General features: G+C 37.2%; 1 protein-coding gene across 1 annotated transcript; it reads left to right on the top strand.

The window, feature by feature from the left end:
- The first annotated feature begins 16,152 nt into the window (after window positions 1-16,152).
- LOC149045896 (uncharacterized) lies at window positions 16,153-19,706 on the top strand. Its single transcript, XM_089208383.1, has 2 exons — window positions 16,153-16,295; window positions 16,397-19,706. Exons 1-2 carry the CDS (start codon window positions 16,153-16,155, stop codon window positions 16,764-16,766), a joined length of 513 nt encoding a protein of 170 aa, XP_089064509.1. The 3' UTR covers window positions 16,767-19,706.
- The last annotated feature ends 4,184 nt before the right edge of the window (window positions 19,707-23,890 follow it).

Here is a 23,890-nt window from a genome sequence, read left to right as displayed (position 1 = left end):
TGTTGTTAAATGACAACGCCTTTTGAAGAGGAACCTTTTGCATTCTTGTTGTATATCTCTTTTGAAGAAAGCGTAAACTATAGGGTTTATTCCAGAGTCAATAACTTCTAGAGGTATTTTGTAACGAAAATCGTTACACTTTTGATCGGTTAACATTAATAAACTACAACGCATCATTATTCCATAACACGCTAGAAACACACACGTTATCAAAGCCACCCATTTTACTGCTGACGTGTTTTGAGTTTTAGCTCTAGCGACCACTTGATTAAACCGCAATTGTTTAGCTAAAGTGCGATCTCTAGAGTTCAGATTGTAAACAACAAAAAACATGGATGTAAAAAAAAAGATTAGAAGTACGCACAAGATCATCTCGAAAAGCAAAGCCAAGTAGCCTAGCACAGTCTGGGTACGATAGATTGCACTAAATTCAATCGACACTATAGTGGGAGTGAAGAGAAAAGGAATTCCCCAAGATGTTACAACCATTTGAATGACTCGACGGCGCTTCATAAAAGTCAAGTATTGCAAAGGTTTCACAAAAGCAACATAACGTTCCAGTACTAAACTAACCAAGTTTGTTCCGGAGGCGTAAATAGTGAACACCCTTACAAATGTCATAATTAATCCCTCTTTTGAGCGTGGAGTACATTCGGTTGTGAGGCTGCAGAAAAAGAGTGAAGGAACAACAATCATCCCAACACCAAAATCAGCCACTGCTAAAGACACGACAAATGCGTTGGTTTTGGTGCGAAGCTGACTTTTACTGCAGACGAAGAAGATGACAAATCCATTTACAACCATCGTGATAATGGTGATAATGGTGAAGAACCAGCCGAGAACCCAAAACCACGTTTCCATCGAATTTCTTCTAAATGGCTGTCTAGGACTTTTCAATTTCTTTCTTCGGTCAAGCCAAGAGTGTTTTGAAAGGTTTTAAGGATGAAAAACGTAATTGTGTTTATGTAGAGTTTTTAATCAACCATATGGCCCCATCCAACCTACGTAAAAGTTAGTATGGCAATATATGTTGTTTAATTAAGTCCTATTCAGCGCTGCAAACATCCATGACTTAGCAATGTTCTTGTCAGACGCTTTGTGTGCGGAGTTTGACGTCTTTTTATTGGTCTCAAGAAAAAATAAACCAATTGCAATCAGAAATTGATAACAAACGCGGAACATTCATTGACTTCATCTTCTAATGTGTTTTAATTCAAAGAAAATTACGGCAGTCCCTTTTTGAGACATGATAGTTTCAATAAGATGCGAATTAACGGGACTTAGCCAACAACAAATATTTCAAATAGCAATTATTTCAAAATTATCAATCGGTCGGTGTTAAGCGTAAATCGCCCACTTTTATTATCAAGTGAAATACGTTTTAACAAATCAAGAAGCCTCGAAGTTTATGCATAAGCTAATGTTTTTCTCGCGTCGATTTCTTACTCGATTTTTAACACCAAATTTCACTCGAAATCATGTCAGAACTAATTTGTTGTGTTACCTACAAGTTGTTCCGTGTCATTTGAGGCTAAGAGCTCGTTTCCATATTCGTTTTAAACGTCATGCTAGACATGCGGGTTAAGTACGCCACTTTTCAATAAAAATTTGTGTGTTAAAAACACGAGCAAAACCTGTCACGAAGACTTTTCACTAAAACTTTATTGTGAACTTTCCTGAAAGCGCTCGCCTTTCTCCGTAAGAGCGGTCCGGCCGATTTCGCTCGAGAAACAGATTTCGTTCATTTCTTGTGTGTTGCAAATTCCAAGACAGCTACGTTCTTGTATGAAAACCAAAGTCCGCCCGATCGGATCTCTTTATTTTCCCGACGTAACTTTGAAAGATAATTGATTTTGTTTTCTAAATTATCTTTCAAAGTTACGTCAGGAAAATAAAAGATCCGATCGGGCGGACTTTGGTTTTCATACAAGTACATAGCTGTCTTGAAATTTGCAACACACAAGAAATGAAACAAAACATAACAAACAAATCTGAGAAACTAAGCTCAAAAGAGACAACACTGCCGTGTAGATCATGTCTATCTAAACCCATCGAAACGACCTTCAGAAACACCTAGTTTCAAACAAGTGGGAAGACTAAAATAAACCCCTATCGGTTCGGTTCGGTGAGTTGAGGGAGGGGGTGAGGCGAAAATTGCGTTTTATGACAAAACTTGAGACAAAAATCCAAGATGCGCATGATCATCTCTGACTCCATATCTTTTCCTAAAAATATTTTTCTCTCTTTCATCATCTGACTCCATATCTTTTCCTAAAAATATTTTTCTCTCTTTCGTTGATAAAAATAACACTGCTCCAAGTCAGCAGTTGGTAATAGTCTGAGAGTCGTCTACCATATCTTTGCGAAGTTGAGATACTAGCCCTGCAAAAGATACAGCCCTGTTTTATGTGGTTGTTACGTAGCTAAAAGCACTACATAATAAATAACCAGGGCCGTAACCAGATTTCAGAAGAAGACGAGGCAAGTCTGGAGCGCCGAAGGCGCGAGCCGCTAGGGGATTCTGAGGGCATGCCCCCCCCCCCCCCCCCGAGAAATTTTGAAATCTAAAGGCTCAGAAATGCTCTTTTAACCAATACAATTTTTTTCTAGAGATTATCTTCTCAATTAAACGTTTCTCCAAAAAAAAATTTTAAAAAGCCAAAATCAAGACGAGACAATCGCCATGCTAGCTACGGCCCTGATAACACAAGTCAAGAATATATTTGTTTGTGACGTCGAGGTCCAGTGGTAATGAATTCATTCTGCATTGTAGAAGTTGTTAAAGTTGATTCTTAGTAGAAAGTCGGCCATGTGCAATTAATAACCTCTGCAAACAAGTTTACTAACAACTGAAAAAAAAAATTAGAAAAACATTAGTGTTTATTTAAATCTAGCGGTTTTTTAGCATATAGCGTTCTCCTTAAGAGCGGTAACCGGCAAAATTTACCGCCTGTAGTATCTCTTATTAGTGCCTAAAATCGCTTAAAATCCGTAAAAATTGAACAGATTGCTCTACCAGTTTGAAAATTTATTTTTCCTCTTCTGCTCACATTAAGGAGAACACCTTTATTCAGAGTGCAAAGCACAAAAGTGTGTTTGTGTCGATACATTATAGAATGTTTGTTTAAAGTTATCAAAACCATCTTCAGCTACCCTAATTCTAAAACTCTGAGCACGATAAACTGTGTATATTGTTAAAATAAGTTTAAAAATAAAAATAGGAACTGAATAACTAAATAAGCGATCATTACAACAACAATGAACGAACAAATTTCTCACTGCTGCCTCAGGAGTTACTTGGTTCAATGAAAACTGTCATGGCGGCTACGAATGGGATGGAGTTTGTCTTACAGTGTACATGCTGTACTGTCTAATTAGTGCCCCCTTCGACTTGTCACTCTGTAATTTAATGTTCAACGATAACGAAAACAAGAAGAACACTGTATTTCAATCCAATACGTATTAATACATGAGTTATTTACCTTGGGAAAAGTCGGGGCAGAGTGTCGCTCATCAATTGGCCGCAAACTGGCTGAAAAAGACGCTGAATTTCTTTCTTTAGTTCCTAAGCTCTTTCCACGTGCAAGACTGATAGCTTAACTCATGAATTTTAATTTTTTAAATGATTTGTAATTCGAATGAGTTTTCCAACTTTGAACGACGGTCTGAATACCAACGGCGAGCTTTTCGATTAGTTTTGTGCAATCGTAAGCAATAATTGGCTATTTTTAAGGCTTAGTAGACTCTAATGAAGGGGTAAAAATATCGCTGCAACCGTTGTAATACCACAACTATTGCTTGTAGATAACTCTTCAGTTATTAAAATCGTTGTCTAGATTCAAATTAGACTCGGAAACAGCGCACGAACAGTAGCCTTGCGAAGAGCCACTACTAAATTCCAAATCAGTTCACTTCTTTTTAATTTTATTACCTATCAGCTAACTCGAACTCCCTGGAATCGCGAAATTTTTTATTCCCTTGCAATTTCGCGATAGAGGTCTCTTCTTTATTTCAAACTACACTTGTCTCGACGAAGAAAATTACGGTCGAAGGAATGGGTGTATTTTTCCAATTTCCGATAAAGGATGAAAGGAAAAGAGAAAAGAAAGGGAAAGGAGAAAGACACGTGCAATCGAGCATCAACTAACAACCTTGGGCTCATCCTCACGAGGGTCAGTTCTTTCGGGGTACCAGCGGACGACCTGTACGCATTTCAACTTCTCAAGAGAATATCAACTGTTGACTTACTCTCTTGACCTCTCTAGAACAAAAATTGGCTCCAAGAGACTAATCGCTATTTATCTCCTGTGGTAGGAGGGAGAGGAGGTTGAACGATACAGTTGGCTACAATGGTCATAAGCAATGCTGCAATCATGAAGATTGCCGCGTAAAAGGCTGCCTTGCAAAACCTTCGTTCATAGATCAAGTTTTCAAAGGGATTGTTAAGGGGCAAAAAGTCCCCAATGCACGACCTATATTTAGGAACTCACGGACACTATGTCAACCAAAATATTGCGCATAGCCCTCTGCCAAAGTTAAGATTCTATAGAATCATATTGTGTATGGTATCGTCAGGTTGAACTACGCGTGGATCAGCGATCTGTTACAGAATCGGACACATCAATTGACAAGGAATATAAAAGGTTCTTATTCTTTTCACTTTATTATGCAAGGCATCAAATTACATCAATACGAAATTCAGGGAATCCAGCTCTTGTTTTCCAGCATTTATCGTTTCAAAGTTATCATGTAATTCATCAACAAGAGCATAATACAGTGGACTGGCGGACTCTTGAAAAAACGCAGCAAAATTGGGGAGGAAAATGATATTTTTTACTCTTTATCGTTGTTTCTAAGACTAAAATACAAGCCAGCTTAAATGATTAATTTAAGAAAAACATTTTCTCCATTAAAGTATGGCCTCAAAATAATCAAAATGTGGTCTTAAATATTAGAGACAAATGTAATATCAACACTACTTCTCTCAAACAGGTGACTTAACTATGAAAAAATTAGCCACCGCTTAAGAACGACAAATGAGTTGGTTTTGGTGTGGAGCTGACGTTGAATGCAGACGAGGAAGATGACAAATCCATTTAAAATCATTGTGATGATGCAGAAGAACCAGTTGAGAACCCAAAACACGGTTTCCATTGAATCTCTTTTTAATGGCTGTCCTTAACTACTCTGTTGTTCTTGCGCCGGAACTATTCTGTTGTTAATTAACGACGCCTTTTTGAAGAGAAGCCTTTTGCATTCATATTGTATATCTCTTTTGAAGAAAGCATAAGCTATGGGGTTAATTCCAGAGTTAATAACTTCTAGAGGTATTTTGTAAAGAAAAACGTTATACTTTTTATCAGTTAACATTAATAAACTACAACGCATCATTATTCTGTAACATGATAGAAACACACACGTTACCAATGCCACCCATTTTACCGCTGACGCCTTGTTTTGAGTTTTAGCTCTAGCAACCGGTTGATTAAACCGCAATTTCTTAGCTAAAGTGCGATCTCTAGAGTATACAGCAAAAAACCTGGATGCAAGAAAAAAGATTAGAATTACGCACAAGATTACCTCGAAAAGCAAATACAAATAGCCGCGCATAGTCCTGGCATGATCGATTCCACTAAGTGTAATCGACACTAAAGTAAGAGTGAAAAGAGAAGGAATTCCCCAAGATGTTACAACCATTTGAATGACTTGACGGCGCGTCAAAAAAGTCAAGCATTTCAAAGGTTTCACAACAGCAACTTAACGTTCCAGTACTAAACTGACCAAGTTCGTTCCTGAGGCGTAAAGGGTGAACACCCATAAAAATATCACAATTGATTTCTCTTTTGAGCGTGGAGTGCATTCGGTTGCGAGGCTGCAGAAAAAGCGTGAAGGAACAGCAATCATCCCAACACCAAAATCAGCCACTGCTAAAGACACGACAAATGCGTTGGTTTTGGTGCGAAGCTGACGTTTACTGTAGACGAGGAAGATGACAAATCCATTTACAACCATCGTGAGAATGCTGAGGAACCAGCCGAGAACCCAAAACCACGTTTCCATTGAAGTTCTTTTAAATGGCTGTCTAGAACTTTTCAATTGCTTTCTTAAATGGTTTTAAGGATGAAAAATTTAATTGTGTTTATATAGAGTTCTTATTCAACCATCTGGCCCCATCCAACCCACGTACAAGTTAATTAGGGCAATATATATGCTGTTTAATTAAGTCATATTCAGGGCTGCAAACATCCATGACGTTCTTGTCAGACACTTCGTGCACGAAGTTTTACGTCTGCTTATTGGTTTTCAAGAAGAATAAACCAATTGCATTCAGAAATTGATAACAAACGCTAAACATTTATTGACTTCATCTTCTAATGTGTTTTAATTAAAAGAAAATTACGGCAGTCCTTTTTTGAGACTATCAGTACAGCATGATAGTGCAAATAAGATGCGAATTAACGAAACTTATCCAACAACAAATATTTCAAATAACAATAACTATCAATCGGTCGGTGTTAAGCGTAAGTCGCCCCCTTTTATTATCAAGTTAAATACGTTTTAACAAATAAAGAAGCCTCGAAGCACTGTTCTGTCGTAAAGCAATTCGGAAGCGGCGTTGTTTGTATTTTTACTCACCATACGGGCTCGTCAAAATACGGCACAACTCGCAAAAATGCTTAGCGATACTACACACCAAAAAGTCTAATGAGATGTATTCATTCACCACTTGTTCTGCATCCGTTGCAACCAAATAACTCGTTTTCACGCTCGTTTTAAAGGTCATCACGTGCAAGACTTGTGGGTCAAGAGCGTCACTTTTCTTTAAAAAGTTGTTTGCTAAACACACAAGCAGAAATTAAAAGCATTTCACGAAGACTTATCAAGAAAACGTAACGTTGTAAAATTTTATGAAAGCGTTGGCCTTTGACAATCTCTCTTGACATACGACCGATGGATTACATGACTTGAATATTTGTCAAGTAGTTCATTTTTAGTCGAACGAAGGTCTTCCTCAACGAGCATCTCCAAGAAAAGTTTTCATGGAATAAGAAAATGTTGGAAATGTTATATCATTGTGACCAACGCTACCAAATGTGAAAAATTTCCAAATGAAAACGGGGAAATTAAAAGTATATATATCAACGAATCTTATGTCGGCTTTGACTAACAAAGGTGATGATAAATTCCCCGCTAAATTAAACCGTGACAGCTGATGGGGAAGTTGCACATATGCAAATCGATTGTCTTTGACGAAAAGTCAGGCAATTCAGCTCTTGTTTTCCAGCATTTATCGTTTCAAAGTTATCATGTAATTCATCAACAAGAGCTTAATACTCTAAAACATTGAAGAGAACATACAGTAAAAAACACAGCAAAATTGAGGAGGAAAATGATATTTTTTTTATTCTATATCATTAAAATATACAACGCAAGCTCATAGTAATAAGAACCAGATATTTCCAAGACTGATATACATGTCAGCCTAAATGATTAATTTGAGAAAAACATTTTCTCCAGTAAAGTACGGCCTCAAAATAATCAATATGTGGTCTTAAATATTCGAGACATAAGTAATATCTACAGTACTTCTCTTAAACAGGTGACTTATCTTTGTTTCATCAGAAGCTTTTTAACTGAACGGCAATAAAGGTAAGAATTAATGTCACGAATAGATTCTGAACCAGACGTTCTCGGAACATAGGAGAGTTTTAAGTATATGCATCAGCTAATGTTTTTCTTGCGTTGGAACTACTCTGTTGTTAAATGACAACGCCTTTTGAAGAGGAACCTTTTGCATTCTTGTTGTATATCTCTTTTGAAGAAAGCGTAAACTATAGGGTTTATTCCAGAGTTAATAACTTCTAGAGGTATTTTGTAACGAGAATCGTTACACTTTTGATCGGTTAACATTAATAAACTACAACGCATCATTATTCCATAACACGCTAGAAACACACATGTTATCAAAGCCACCCATTTTACTGCTGACGTGTTTTGAGTTTTAGCTCTAGCGACCACTTGATTAAACCGTAATTGCTTAGCTAAAGTGCGATCTCTAGAGTAAATAACAAAAAACATGGATGCAAGAAAAAAGATTAGAATCACGCACAAGATTATCTCCAAAAGCAAATACAAGTAGCCTGGCACAGTCCGGGTACGATCGATTGCAGTAAGTTTAATCGACACTAAAGTAAGAGTGAAAAGAAAAGGAATTCCCCAAGATGTTAGAACCATTTGAATGACTCGACGGCGCGTCATAAAAGTCAAGTATTGCAAAGGTTTCACAACAGCAACATAACGTTCCAGTACCAAACAAACCAAATTTGTTCCAGAGGTGAAAAGAATGAACACCCCTACAAACATCACAATTAATCCCTCTTTGGGAGTGCATTCGGTTGCAAGGCTGCAGAAAAAGAGTGAAGGAACAACAATCATCCCAACACCAAAATCAGCTACTGCTAAAGACACGACAAATGCGTTGGTTTTGGTGCGAAGCTGACGTTTACTGCAGACGAAGAAGATGACAAATCCATTTACAACCATCGTGGGAATGCTGAGGAACCAGCCGAGAACCCAAAACCACGTTTCCATTGAATTTCTTCTAAAAGGCTGTCTAGGACTTTTCAATTGCTTTCTTCGGTCAAGGTTTTAAGGATGAAGAATGTAATTGTATTTATATAGAGTTTATAATCAACCATCTGGCCTCATCTAGCCCACGCAAGAGTTAATTAGGGCAATATATGCTGTTTAATTAAGTCATATTCAGGGTTGCAAACATCCATCACTTTATAACGTTCTTGTCAGACGCTTCATGCACGGAGTTTGACGTCTGTTTATTGGTTTTCAAGAACAATGAACCAATCAGAAATTGATGACAAACGCGGAACATTTTTGACTACATCTTCTAATGTGTTTTAATTCAAAAGAAATTACGGCGGTCCTTTCAGTACAGCATGATAGTGCAAATAAAATGCGAATTAACGAAACTTAGCCAACAACAATAATTTTAAAAATTATCAATCGGTCAGTGTTAAGCGTAAATCGCCCCCTTTTGTTACCGAGTCAAAGACGTTTTTAACAAATAAGGAAGCCTCGAAGCACTGTTCTGTTGTAAAGCATTTCGGAAGCGGCGTTGTTTGTATTTGAATCGCCATACGGACTCGTCAAAATACGGCACAACTCGCAAAAATATTCAACGATACTACACACCAAAACGTCTAAGAAGATGTATTTGTCCACAGCTTGTTCTACATCAGTCGAAACCAAATAACTCGTTTTCATACTCGTTTTAAAGCTCGTCATGTGTAAGACTTGTCAAGTGCCTCACTTTTTTTAAAAAAATTGTTTGCTAAACACACCAGCAGAAATTAAAAGCATTTCACAAAGACTTATCAAGAAAACGTAACATAAAACTTCCTGAAAGCGTTCGCCTTTGGCAATCTCTCTTGACATACGACCGTTGGATTACATTACTTGATTACTTCTCAAATAATTCATTTTTAGTCGAACGAAGGTCTTCCTTAATGAGCATCTCCAAGAAAAGTTTTCATGGAATAAAAAAGTGTTGTTACCTACGCTACCAAAAATGTGAAAAATTTCCAAATGAAAGCGGGAAATTAAAAGTATTTATATCAGTGAATCTTATGTCGGCTTTGACTAACAAAGATGATCGTCAATTCTCCGCTAAATTAAACAGAGCTTATGGGGAAGTTGCACGTATGCAAATCGACTGTCGTTATATTTCCAGCATTTATCGTTTCAAAGTTATCATGTAATTCATCAAAAAGAGCTTAATACTCTGAAACATTGAAGAGAACATACAGTAAAAAACACAGCAAAATTGAGAAGGAAAAGGATATATTTTTACCGTGCATCATTAAAATAAACAACGCAAGCTCATAGTTATAAGAACCAGATGTTTCTAAGACTAAAATACATGCCAGCCTAAATGATTAATATAAGAAATCCATTTTCTCCAGTAAAGTACGGCCTCAAAATAATTATGTGTGGTCTTATCCACAAGACTTGTCTTAAACAGGTGACTTATCTTTGTTTCATCGGAAGCTTTTAACCGAACAGCAGTTTAGATAAGAATTGATATGTCACGGATGGATTCTGAACCGGAAGTCCTCGGGATCTAAGGAAAGTTTTGAGTATATTCTTCAGTACATTAGCTAACGTTTTTCTTGCGTCGGAACTATTCTGCTGTTAAATAACGATGCCTTTTGAAGAGAAGCCTTCCGCATTCGTGTTTTATATCTCTTTTGAAGAAAGCGTAAACTTTAGGGTTTATTCCGGAGTTAATAACTTGTAGAGTTTTTTTGTAATAAAAATCGTTACAACATTTACGACCAGTGACAAATAATGAACCTCAACACAAGAATATTCGATTCCATAACACAATAGAAACACACACGTTACCAAAATCGCCCATTATACAGCTGATTTGTTCTGACTTTGAACTCTAACGAAACGATAATTAAAATTCCATTGCCTGGCTACAAGGCGATCCCTAGAGTTCAGATTGTAAATAACAAGAAACATTGATGTAAGAAAAAAGATTAGCATTAGGCACAAGATTATCTCGAAAACAAATACAAGGAACCGACGATGGTCATGGCATGTTTGAATGAATTGAGTCTAACTGACAATAAAGAAAAAGCAAGAGTTAAAAGAAAAGGAATTCCCCAAGATGTAAAAACTATTTTAATTACCCGGCGGCGCTTCATAAAAGTCAAATATTTCAAAGGTTTCGACATGGCATTGTAACCATTTACAACCATCGTAAGGATGCAGAGAAACCAGCCGAAGATACAAAACCACAATTTCTTTGAATTTCTTGTTAAAGAAAATTTTTATGCAAAAACGTTTTAGGCAAAAAAGAATTGTTTGTATAAGGGTTTTATAAAACCATCTCGCTCCTATCAACCTTTAAAAGTTACCAAGGACAATGGATAATGTTTAATTAAGAAGCATTCAAGGCTGCAAACATTTATCATCTTAGAACGTTCAGTCAGACGCCTTCTGCAAAAAAAGTTTGACGCCTGTCATTGGTTTTCAAAAAGAATGGACAAATCTGAAATTGAAAACAAGAGCGGGATATTTTTTACTTCATCATCTGATGTGTTTCATTTCTCAAAACAACAGCAGAATGCAGATAAGATGTGAAATAGTGAGAATTAGCCTCTATTTGGCCGAGAACAAGAAATATGTCAAATGCCAATAATTTCAAGCGTGAATCGCCCCCTTTCAATATCAAATGAGTGACGTTAACAAATATAGAAGCCTCGAAGCTTTGTTCTGTTGTAAAGCAGCGGGAAGCAGCCGTAACACAAAAGAAACGTAGAGGAAAACATGAGACGTAATCGAGAACTTTCTTTACTCTTTAGCGCTTGGCATGTTTACAAACCTCTCATTTCCCTTTCCTGTTACTACTTGCCGTGTCAGTGCAGGCGGTGTGCGTACTCTGATTGCGTTGCATTATGGTCGTAAAACGAAAATTGAGTCATTTGCATCCTGTCGCGGTCGAGTAAACGTCTCTGGTAGCAGCAAGATAGCGTGAATAAACGTGGAATGTAATGAGGATTCACTGTCTGTTGCCGTTCCTTCGAAAGTTCAAAAGTGTTTTTAGGCCTGCGTGACTCACGTTATTCCTCCGTGACAAATTCCTTGTTAGGAGGCAACTGAAGAGATTCAGAAAGAATCGAAATTACAGCTTTGCCGAAGAATCTATTCATTTGGCAGCAGTCACGCTCACAGCCGATGGCTCTGTTAATAATATCAAATTCGCGAGTTATTTAACAGGGAATCGACCCTTGACATGCAAATGTATTACAAAGAGACAGCGACCTTCTAATACACGAACTGTTTTTTTTATGTCATGCGCTCAAAGGCCTAAATATGGTATTCGCGAAAGGAGAAACCCAAATTCGTCACGCTTAACGTTTAATAAAAAAACATACAGATTTTCAAATATGCTTAAACGAATAGGGAATACTCAGAATAAGGTCTTGAAAACCGTATCTCTGGAGTTATCTTCCGCGGGAGAGACAGTACGTACTTGAAAATAGAGAAAATAGCGCGCACACATAAAAATATTACCTTTTGTAACACATCTCATCCGGCTTTGCCAAACCTCAAGAACATACAGACAGGGAAATGACAGGAAACTAACCCTTATTATCACATCGCAAAGGAAAGTCATTGAAATATGTTTTAATAAAAGCTGAATTTTCAGGTCAGAGATTTAAAAGCGCAAGCGAATGGCAGGAGTCGCACAGGCCTATCAACACCTTTTAACGATCGACTGCCTTTTGTTTTCCGGTGTTCTAGCAGATTTGAACCCGTCCAGATTTAGACCCCCGGTCCAAATCCGCTAGCGCTTCCTAAGTGCTTTAATCAACAAATAGAGAAGCCTTGACTGTGCTCTGTTCTGTTATAAAGCACGCAGGAAGCGGCTAGAGCACTCAAGAAGTGTAGGGAGAAACACGAGACGTAGTCGAGTGTTTCTTCCCACTTCTTGAGTGCTCTAGCCGCTTCCTAAGTGCTTTATAACAGAACAGAGCACAGTCAAGGCTTCTCTATTTGTTTTATAATAAAGAATCCGTTAAATTCCCCATGTATTACTTTCATTTTTCAAAACAAACTTTATTTCCAAAGCGAAGAACAGTGTAGTCAGCATGCTCTATACTCTCATAGAGCACGCTACAATAAGCCAATCAGAATCCCTGTTAGAATGGTTCAAATAATCTGATTGGCTGTACAAGACAAAACCTGTCAAAAGTGTCAAACCATCAAAGTTCAAAAACCATCAAAGTTCACACTCTGTGATAGTTTACAAACTAAAATAATTCGGCAGGTCGAATTTAACGCTTTTGCCTGAAGTTTTTAAATCAGAATCTTGAAGTGAAATGTTCGGTGAACTTCAGCCGAATTATGGCTCATAAAAACACGCGGGTTTTTTCACATGACAAGGTAGAAAACAAAATGTTCAAGGCGAGTGTTTTTTAAATGAACGACAGCCGAATTCACCGGAACATGAAGATCGCTCGGGATGACAGCGCCGCAAAACTCGGCTGCAGTGACTGAAGTGACTTTCCACTCAACACATTGGAAAGGATATCAGAGCGAGCTCTTATTTCTTCACTCGAAGGGCGGCCGATGTAGTTTCTGAGGCTTGCTTTACTGTGATGACCGGAGATCGGCATGATAAGTGAGCCGCGATGGACTTCAGCACGATCATATTTGCTCAGACACCGTCATGATTAGTATGAATTTTAACAATTATGCCAGTTTGGTTATATTTTTCATCATTTCTGTTTTGTTCTGTTTTGTTTTTGAACTCTGAACTCTATAGACTATACGAGTGTTGGCTGTGTTTGATTTTCATTACCGTACGTAAGCTTGCAATCTAACTGAGCGTGAAAATCTTTAAAACTCGGAATGTCTATTTTGTTTTTCCTTTGAGGATTTTCGTATCTGCCCACGTTTTAATAACGTAAATAACGGCGCCTGGTATGTTTACAAACCTTTCTTTGGTTCTTCTGTTACTACTTGCCCGCTCGCTTGTTCCGAAATTTCACTTTTAATTATCGGAAAAAAGCTAAAAAGAAGTCCCGGAAAAGGTCGAACATGCTACAATTTGGCAGATGGCGTGACAGCTTTAGCTCAGTTCTATGCTCTATACTCTCATAGAGCACGCTCTTTCAACCAATGAAAGCGCGCGTTATATCCGAACTTTATTATAAAACAGAACAGAGCACAGTCAAGGCTTCTCTATTTGTTTTATAATAAAGAATCCGTTAAATTTCCCAAGAATCACTTTCAATTTTCAAAACAACAGTGTCGTCAGCATGCTCTATACTCTCATAAATCACACTACAATAAGCCAATCAGAATCCCTGTTAGAATGGTTCAAATAATCTGATGGTCTGTCAAAAATGTCAAAGCATCAAAGTTCATATTCTGCAATAGTTTACAAACTAAAATAGCTCGGAATTTCGAATTTAACACCTTTGCCTGAAGTTTTTTAGTTTCAGAGAAATTCCGCCCAATGGTGGCTCCCAATAATACGCAACTTATTTCACATGAAAAGAAGAAAACAAAATGTTCAAGGCGAGTGTTTTATGAATGAACGACAGCCGAATTCACCAGGACATGAAGATCGATCGGAATGACAGCGCCGTAAACCTCGGCTGCAGTAACTGATGTGGCCCTCCACTCAGTGCATCGGAAAGGTTATCAGAGCAAGCTCTTATTTTTCCATCCAAAGGGTAGTCGATGTAGTTCTTGAGGCTTGCTCCACTGCGATGACCGAAGATCGCCATGATGAGTTAGCCGCGATAGACCTCAGCATGATCGCAGTCGCTCTGACACCGTCATAATTTGTAGGAATTTTAACAGTTATGCCAAGCTATATTTTTCATCATTCTTGTTTTTTTCTGTTTTGTTTCTGAACACGAAACTTTATATACTATACAAGTGTTAGCTGTGTTTGATTTTTATTACCGTACGTAAACTTTCCATCTAACTGAGCGTGAAAACCTTTAAACCTCGGACTGTTCATTTTGTTTTATCTTTGAGGATTTTTGTCTCTGCTCACGTTACAGTAACGTAAATTACTGCGCCTGGCATTTTTGCAACCCTTTGCTTGCTCGTTCCGAAATTTCACTTTCAATTAACGAGAGAAAAGCTGGAAAGAAGTCCCGGAAAAGGTCGGACATAATACAGTTTGGCAGATGGCGTGACAGCTTTAGCTCAGCTCTATGCTCTCTACTCTTAGAGAGCACGCTCTTTCAACCAATGACAGCGCGCGTTATATCCAAATTTATTTTAATTCCCTTTATTTCTTTACTTCCAGATTTTTTCGTGTATGCTTGACACCCCTCTAAAGAAAAATAAACTGTTAATATGCGCATGTCTATCGTTTGATGACCACTCTTTATTTGTGAATGCAAATCATTATTCCTGATCAAAAGCTCAAATATGGTGATCACATTTTATATTGACATATAAATACAGATACTCTTAATCACTTATTCTTTGTCGGATCTCAGCTCCCAGACTTTTCATTTGTTTTCTTTGAAAACAGAGCTACCTTAAATAATCTGAAAAATAAGTTGGCTCTGATCTGCATGTACCGTATTTCTTGGAATAACCCCCCTCACTCTGATATCCACCCTCACCCGGATAAGCGCCCTTTCCCTGGGCCAACATATTAAACGACCACCCCCTTCCCCCGCCTCGAATAAGCGCCCTCCTCTTGCCTTACTTCCTTCCTTAGACAGTAAGGATGCAAGGAAAACCTGTTGCTATTGACACTTAATTTGTAACTTTTTAAACTTTACCTAAAGCTAAATCAGAACAGGTTGGTAGTTCGTTAATAAGAACCCCTTTTATTAAGCGCCTTTCTTCCGATGAGAAAGCGCGCAGAAATCGTAGCATGCTAATTGCAATTTTATATATATGAAAAAGGGAGTCATCGAGCTAACAAAGGTAAAAGTGAGACTGTAGCGTTACTATGATAACCATCTATGTCATGACAGAAAAAATTACCTTAAAACGTTACGAATAATTTGATAATCATATTTTGACACCATTTTCAAAGGAACGTGATAAGTGTGTTTGTACCGATTTTAGTTCGTAAGCTCTTTCCACGTGCAAGACTGATAGCAAATTCATGAATTTTATTCTTTGAAAATGATTTGTAATTCAAATGAGTTTTCCAACTTTGCATATCAAACTTACGTTTAACATCTGCCTCTGTAGATTTTCGTGACATGTCACGCAGTCTGAGGTCAGTTAAAAACACGCTACTTTTCGAACATTTTCCTCTTTTTCGTGTATTTCATTTGAATTGCTATCTTTCTTACCTTCAGTTTCTAAAACTAACGTACATAAGCTTTCTATACCACTGTATTTGAAGGAAATCATTAAAATATTTCGTTCGGGTTTTTGAGACTTATGGTTAGCGATTCAGATATGTCGAAGAGGGGTTCACGCCACATGCAAGCAGTGGCCATGGAGTCTGGGACTATAACTCTAAAGCGCATGCCTAAAACTGGTCATTACCGCGAAATACGAAAAAAACAATAAATTTGGCGCAATTTGATGTATAATACATGAGGTTTGGATATTGTTTGGGTTCGGGAAATGGGACTCGAAGTTTACGCACTGGTGATTTTTTCTTCGCTGGCTCTTCTCGCGGTGGCGGTAGATGCACAAAACGATTTCGGCGAAGAAACAAATGGTCCAAAAGGGGAAAAACTGCCTTGGTTTACTTACGAAATAAACAAGTAAGTAAAAATTGCGTTTATCGAAGTGTATTCCAACCTGTTTCTTTTTTCTTTTAATTTTTTTCAATTTTTTTTCACCGAATTGATTTTTTTTTAATCAGCTATCTCATATATTCCCTGTCGAAGAAGTCTGATCAAGAGCCGAACGACGAAAGTGCTGATTCTGTGATTGTGGGAATCGTGGAAAAAATATTGAGGGAATCTGAGATTCGCGGAGTTGTTATAAATTCCAGAATTCTCAACGTCTTCAGGAAAAATATTTCTCTCCTCCATTCAGCGTTCAAGAAAGCGTCAAAAAGTGGGGGGGAAAGTATAAAGAAGCTTATTGATGCGTGGAAGGCAAAAAACCACTCCTTCAAAATTTTTTATCATGAGCTTGAAAACAACTCATTGATTGAGGAAAACCAACAGCTTCGTGGGCAGAAAAGGAAAGCTGAACTGGATTTAGTCGCAGAGCAGGCAAAGAGATGAAAAATTGAGCAGGAGTTTGAAGATGTTATTAGGGATTCGGAAAACAGAAAAGAACAATACAAACAAAAATTAAAAAGATTTGCGAAAAAAGCAGCAAGAATGCAAAAAAAGGGACAAAGAGGTCCAAACAAAAGCAAACGTTTCACTGATTATACCAAACAACATCAGGCAAGATTAAGGCGAGGATTTAAAGAAGACTGCCACTCAGCACTGTCATTTTTAGGCCTCTACAATTTTATTGCCACCAAGGTTGAGGTATTTAATAATGACACTCAACAATATGAAACTATTTCATTGGTAGAAGAGGGAGAGTTACAACTATTGGAAACAGAGCCAAGAGAACTGACTGACAATGATATTGATGACATCAATATGTGGGTTTACTTGAAGGAAAAATTGAATATATCTAATGAAGCTTGGCATGAGTTGGCCATGAAGTGTAAAGACATGCCCACAAAATATAAAATATGCAAACACCTAGATAAACTAAATGCCAATTGGAATCTGAGAAGTACACCAGGGGAGGCAGAGGGAGTACAGATTTCTTTCAGGGAGAGTCTTGAGGAACAGATAAAAAGGCTGCAGAAAAATGGAGTATTGGACAAGGTTACTACTATTAAAGTAAAGCTCAGTGGTGATGGTACCAACATTGGGAAAAGGCTTAAACTTGAAAATGTCACATACACAATTTTGAATGAAAAGGATGCAGCAATGAATGAAAAAGGGAACTATGTTCTAGCAATAATTAAGACAACAGAGAACTATGACAATCTTAAAGAAAGCCTTGCTGATCTAAATAATGAAATGTCAAATTTAAAAGAAAGTACTGTAAATAGTCATAAGTATAGCATTGAGTATTTTTTGGGAGGAGACTGGAAGTTTCTAGCCTGTGTTTGTGGTTCAGGGGCTGCTAATCAAAATTTCTCTTGTATTTGGTGTAAGTGCCCAGGAAATGAAAGGTTTGACATCAGTTAAAAGTGGTCTATAACTGACAAATCTCTTGGGGCAAGAGATTTACAAGAAATAGGTAAGTATGCAAAATCTAAGCAATATAATTGTAAAACCAATCCATTATTTGATTTTATTCCTATTGACCATGTAATTATTGATACACTACATTTATTTTTGAGAATATCTGATAATTTAATTGAACTTCTGATCAGGGAACTTCGCAGGAAAGATGCCATTGACAAGGTATCTACTTTTTCAAATGGGTTTTGTCGAAATAAGTATAGACATATGGCTGGGTATGAGAAATTTGTAAAAGCACTTGGAATTAATTTTGAATGGAAAATTAATAGGGACAGCAAGAAGTTGGAGTACAGAGACCTTACTAGACCTGAAAAACTCTTGCTTTTCCAACATATTAATTTTCACTTACTATTACCAGAGTTTCATAATGTGGACAAGCTGCAAGCCCTTTGGGGTAATTTCATAGATATTATGGGTGATCTTAAACTTAATTACACTACAGATGATGCTATCTCTAGCCTCAAGGACAAAATCAAAAAATGGTTTCAAAAATTCTTAGACCTTTACCAAGCAAAAGATGTAACACCATATATGCATTCTTTGTATGTTCATGTACCTGAATTTTTAAAGCTATACCAAAATTTAGCTTATTACACTCAGCAAGGTATGGAGAAGTACAACAACACTGTATCAAAGGACTACTTTCGATCATCTAATCATAGAGGGGTTTCTGCTCTAAAGCAACTTTTCTTGAAAAAACACAGAATACAGCTTTTGGAAGCTGCTGGTTTGGAAAGGGTGAAGGAAAGCTACAACTGTGGAAACTGTTCAACTTCTGGCCATACCATCAAAACATGTACTGCAAAATGCAGCAAATGCGATGCTCCCACTTACTGTGCACATCTTGTTAAAATAGATGGTAAATGGAAGCCAAGATGTGATTTAATCAATCAGTAATGATATAATATATCAATGTATTAAAGGAGTGTATTACCCAAAAACTGTTAGTAGACGTTGTGTAGAATAATTTGCTATGCCTGTGAAATGTTTCTTGTATACAGTATTCAAGGAGTCTTTTTCAAAAATGTTACTGCATTGATTACAACAGAATCACAGACTGAAATATATGGGTCATTTATAACCACATGTTTACATTTTATGAAGGTAATTCACATGCAAGTAAAATAATTCTTTGACATCAACTATCAAAATCAATAAACATGTGCTAAATCAAATATATTAATGATGGACCATATTTTTGTATCCACATCTGTTGCCATCTCCACGGACACATGTAAAAACGACTCGATGCCCGTCTTCGATTTCAGATCTCACGTATTTATCGCCAATTAATTCAAATTCCACTATGGGGTTTCTTTTTGTCAACCAAAATCTCACAGTCCCTGGTACAACATAAGCAAAATCGCCGTTTTCATTCATGATCCGCTCATTCCACTTTGTGCCGATATAACAATCCAGAGTTTCATTTGAAAGAATTTCATATATTAGTTTATTCCTCTGATATTTTTTGGATGAAATCCTCCCAAGACTTTTATAGAAAACATCGTCATCGACTTGAATTTCAATACGAACTTCTGGATCCTCTCTGCGCCCGGAGCACAACTTTCGGTTGATCTCCCTGTAAACGCGTTCATAAAAAGTTTGCTGGCGATCGCTGAAGGAATCATCGATTGGTTTTGACATCGGTTCCAATCGCATTACGGGCAAATTATGTTCATCGCAAGGCCTCCATTCGTCAAATTTCTCGCAGTACCCTTTGAAATGAATTTTGCCATGTTTTCTCGCTTTGTCGACCTATATTATCTCTACAGGATAAATATTCTTATCCGTAGTTTTTATTTTCTTGCATTGCTTGGTCTTAGCTTCTACGAATTCGTCAATAAATCTCTTCGGAGTCTTATGCTCCCGCTTCACTCTGTTGGCCGCCATTTTTAACATTGGCGCTCTTTGCATATTTAATTGCTCTGCGCATGTCAGGTGAGTAATACGGTGGCTTGGGACCAATTTAAGCAAATGTTCAGTTTTCTATGGGATAAGTTTGATATGCGACGGGCTGAATACTGACGACAAGCTTTTCGGTTAGTTTTGTGCGATCATGAGCAATAGTTGGCTTTTTTTAAAGACTACGTGGACTCTAATAAAGAGGTAAAAGTATCACGGCAACCATAGGAATACCACAACTATTGCTTGTAGATAACTCTTCAGTTATTGAAATCGTTGTCCAGATTCAAAATTAGACTTCGAAACAGCGCTCGAACAGTAACCTTGCGAAGAGCCACTGCTAAATTCCAAATTGTCTCATATTAACTATCAGCTCGCTCGAACTCCCTAGAATCGCGATATTTTTTTTTTTCCGATTCCCTTGCAATTTCGAAAAAAATTGGCTCTAAGAGACCGGTCGTCATTTATCCCCTGTGGGGGCAGAAAGAGGATGCTGAACGAAACAGATGGCTACAATGGTCAGAAACGATGCTAAAAACATGAAGATTGCCCCGCGAAAGGCTGCCTCCCAAAATATTTATTTATAAATCAATAATAAAACTAGGCAAGACATTGCTTTAGGTCAAGTTTTCACAGGGATTGTTGAGGGTCGAAAGTCGCCGAAGCACGACCTCTCTCTAGGAACTGACGGATACTATGTCAAGAAAATGTTGCGCACAGCTCCTTCTCAACGTTAAGATTCTAAAAATATTTTGTATGGTATCGTCGGATATAACTACGGGTGGATCAAGCGATCTGTTACAGAACCGGACACATCAATTGCCAAGGAATATGATATGTTTTTACTCTTTTCATTTTATTATGCGAGGCAAGCTCAAAATTTTGAGAACCAGATGTTTCCTACATCAAAATAAAAGTCAGCTTCAATGGTTTAAAGAAAAAACGTCTCTCCAAAGTAAATTTTGCTGCAAATTAAAGTCAATTATTTCAAAGCAATGAGTGCATTCGGTTGTAACCAGACGAGAACCCAAAACCACATTTCCATTGAATTTCTTTTTAATGGCTGTCCTTAACTACTCTGTTGTTCTTGCGTCGGAACTATTCTGTTTTTTATTAACAAGGCCTTTTGAAGAGAAGCCTTTTGCATTCTCGTTGTATATCTCTTTTGAAGAAAGCATAAGCTATAGGGTTTATTCCAGAGTTGATAACTTGTAGAGGTATTTTGTAATGAAAATCATTATCACATTTATGACCGGTTAAAAGTAACAAACTACAACGCATCATTATTCCGTAACACGATAGAAACACACACGTTATCAAAGCCACCCATTTTACTGCTGACGTGTTCTGAGTTTTAGCTCTAGTGGCCACATGATTCAACCGCAATTGCTTAGCTAAAGTGCGATCTCTAGAGTTCAGATTGTAAACAACAAAAAACATGGATGCAAGAAAAAAGATTAGAATTACGCCCAAGATTATCTCGAAAGGCAAACTCAAGTAGCCGCCGAGAGTCTCGATACGATCGATTGCAATGAGTCCAATTGACACTAGAGTAAAAATGAAAAGGAAAGGAATTCCCCAAGACGTTAGAACCATTTGAATAACTCGACGGCGCTTCATAAAAGTCAAGTATTTCAAAGGTTTCACAACAGCAACATAACGTTCCAGAACTAAACTAACCAAGTTTATTCCCGAAGTGTAAAGAGTGAACACCCGTAAAAGTATCACAATTAATCTCTCTTTTGAGCTTAGAGTGCATTCGGTTGCAAGGCTGCAGAAAAAAAAATGAGGGAACAACGATCATCCCAACACCAAAGTCAGCCACCGCTAAAGACACGACAAATGCGTTGGTTTTGGTGCGAAGCTGACGTTTACTGCAGACGAGGAGGATGACAAATCCATTTACAACCATCGTGAGAATGCTGAGGAACCAGCCGAGAACCCAAAACCACGTTTCCATTGAATTTCTTCGAAATGGCTGTCTATGACTTTTCAATTGCTTTCTTCGGTCAAACCAAGGGTGTTTTGAATGGTTCTAACGATAAAAAAATTAATTGTGTCTATATAGAGTTCTTATTCAACCATCTGGCCTCATTCAACCCACGTACAAGTTAATATGGCAATATATATGCTGTTTAATTAAGTCATATTCAAGGCTGCAAACATCCATTACTTAATAACGTTCTTGTCAGACGCCTCATGCGCGGAGTTTGACGTCTCTTTACTGGTTTCCAATAAACCAATTGCAATCAGAAATTGATAACAAACGCGGAACATTTATTTAATGTATCTTCTAATGTGTTTTAATTCAAAGAAATTACGGCAGTCCTTTTTTGAGACTATCAGACAGTATGATAGTGTAAATGAGATGCGAATTAACGAAACTTAGCCAACAACAAATAATTTATTTCAAATAACAAAAATTTCAAAATCATCAATCGGTCAGTGATAAGCGTAAATCGCCCCCTTTTATTATCAATTTAAAGACGCTTTTAACAAATAAAGAAGGCTCGAAGCACTGTTCTGCTGTAAAGCATTTCGGAAACGGCGTTGTTTGTATTTTGACTCGTCATACGGGCTCGTCAAAATACGGCACAACTCGCAAAAATGCTCAGCAATACTACACACCAAAACGTCTAAGAAACTATATTTATTCACAACTTGTTCAACATCAACTGCAACCAAATAACTCGTTTTCATACTCGTTTAAAAGTTCATCATATGCAACACTTGTGGGTTATGTGCGTCTCTTTTCTAAAAAAATTCTTTGCTAAACACACAAACAGAAATTAAAAGCATTTCACAAAGACTTATCAAGAAAACGTAACGTTATTAATTTCTTGAAAGCGTTTGACAGTCTCTCTTGACATTCGACCGATGGGATTACATGACTTAAAGATCTGTCAAGTATTTCATTTTTAGTCGAACGAAGGTCTTCCTTAACGAGCATCTCCAAGATAAGCTTTCACGGAATAAAAAAGTGTTGGAAATGTTCATCATTGTTACCTACGCCACCAAATATGAAAAAATATAAATGAAAACGGGGAAATTAAAAGTATTTATATCAATGAATCTTATTTAGGTATTGACTATTTAAGGTGATGATCAATTCCCCGCTAAATTAAGCACAGTTCATGGGGAAGTTCCACGTATGCAAATCGACTGTCGCTGACGAAAAGTCAGGCAATTCAGCACTTTTTTTAATCGTTTCAAAGTTATCACGTAATTTATCAACACGAGCTAAATACTCTAAAACATTGAAGAGAACATACAGTAAAAAACACAGTAAAATTGAAGAGGAAAATGATATATTTTATTCTATATCATTAAAATATACAAAGCGAGCTCATAGTTATAAGAACCAGATGTTTCTAAGACTAAAATACATGCCAGCCTAAATGATTAATTTAAGAAAAACATTTTCTCCAGTAAACTACGGCCTCAAAATTAACAACATGTGGTCTTAAATATTAGAGACATATGTAATATCAACACTACTTCTCTTAAAAAGGTGACTTATCTTTGTTTCATCGGAAGCTTTTTGACTGAACAGCAGTTTAGAGAAGAATTAATATGTCACGGATAGATTCTGAACCGGAAGTCCTCGGGATCTAGGAAAATTTTAGGTGTATGCATTAGCTAATGTTTTTTTTGCGTCGAAACTATTCTGTTGTTAAATAACGATGCCTTTTGAAGAGAAGCCTTCCGCATTCTTGCTTTATATCTCTTTTGAATAAAGCGTAAACTTCAGGGTTTAGTCCGGAGTTAATAACTTGGAGAGTTATTTTGTAATAAAAATCGTTACCACATTAAGACCAGTTAAAAATAATAAACTTCAACGCAAGAATATTCCGTAACACAAGAGAAACACACACGTTACCAAAACCATCCATTTTACAGCTGATTTGTTCTGAGTTTGAACTTTAACGATCCGATGATAAAAATTCAATTGCCTGGCTACAGTGCGATCCCTAGAGTTCGGATTGTAAATTGAACCAGAAACATGGATGTAAGAAATTTCGCATTTCGCACAAGATTATCTCGAAAAGAAAATACAAGTAGCCGACGATGGTCATTGCATGTTCGAGTGAATTGAGTCCAACTGACAAGAAAAAGTAAGAATGAAAAGAAAAGGAATTCCCCAAGATATAAAAACCATTTGAATCAATCGGCGGCGCTTCACAAAAGTC

The sequence above is a fragment of the Pocillopora damicornis genome, chromosome 5 (genome assembly GCF_964200805.1).
Source record: "Pocillopora damicornis chromosome 5, jaPocDami1.2, whole genome shotgun sequence".
Lineage (NCBI taxonomy): Eukaryota > Metazoa > Cnidaria > Anthozoa > Scleractinia > Pocilloporidae > Pocillopora > Pocillopora damicornis.
This window is presented reverse-complemented; position numbering and strand designations above follow the sequence as displayed.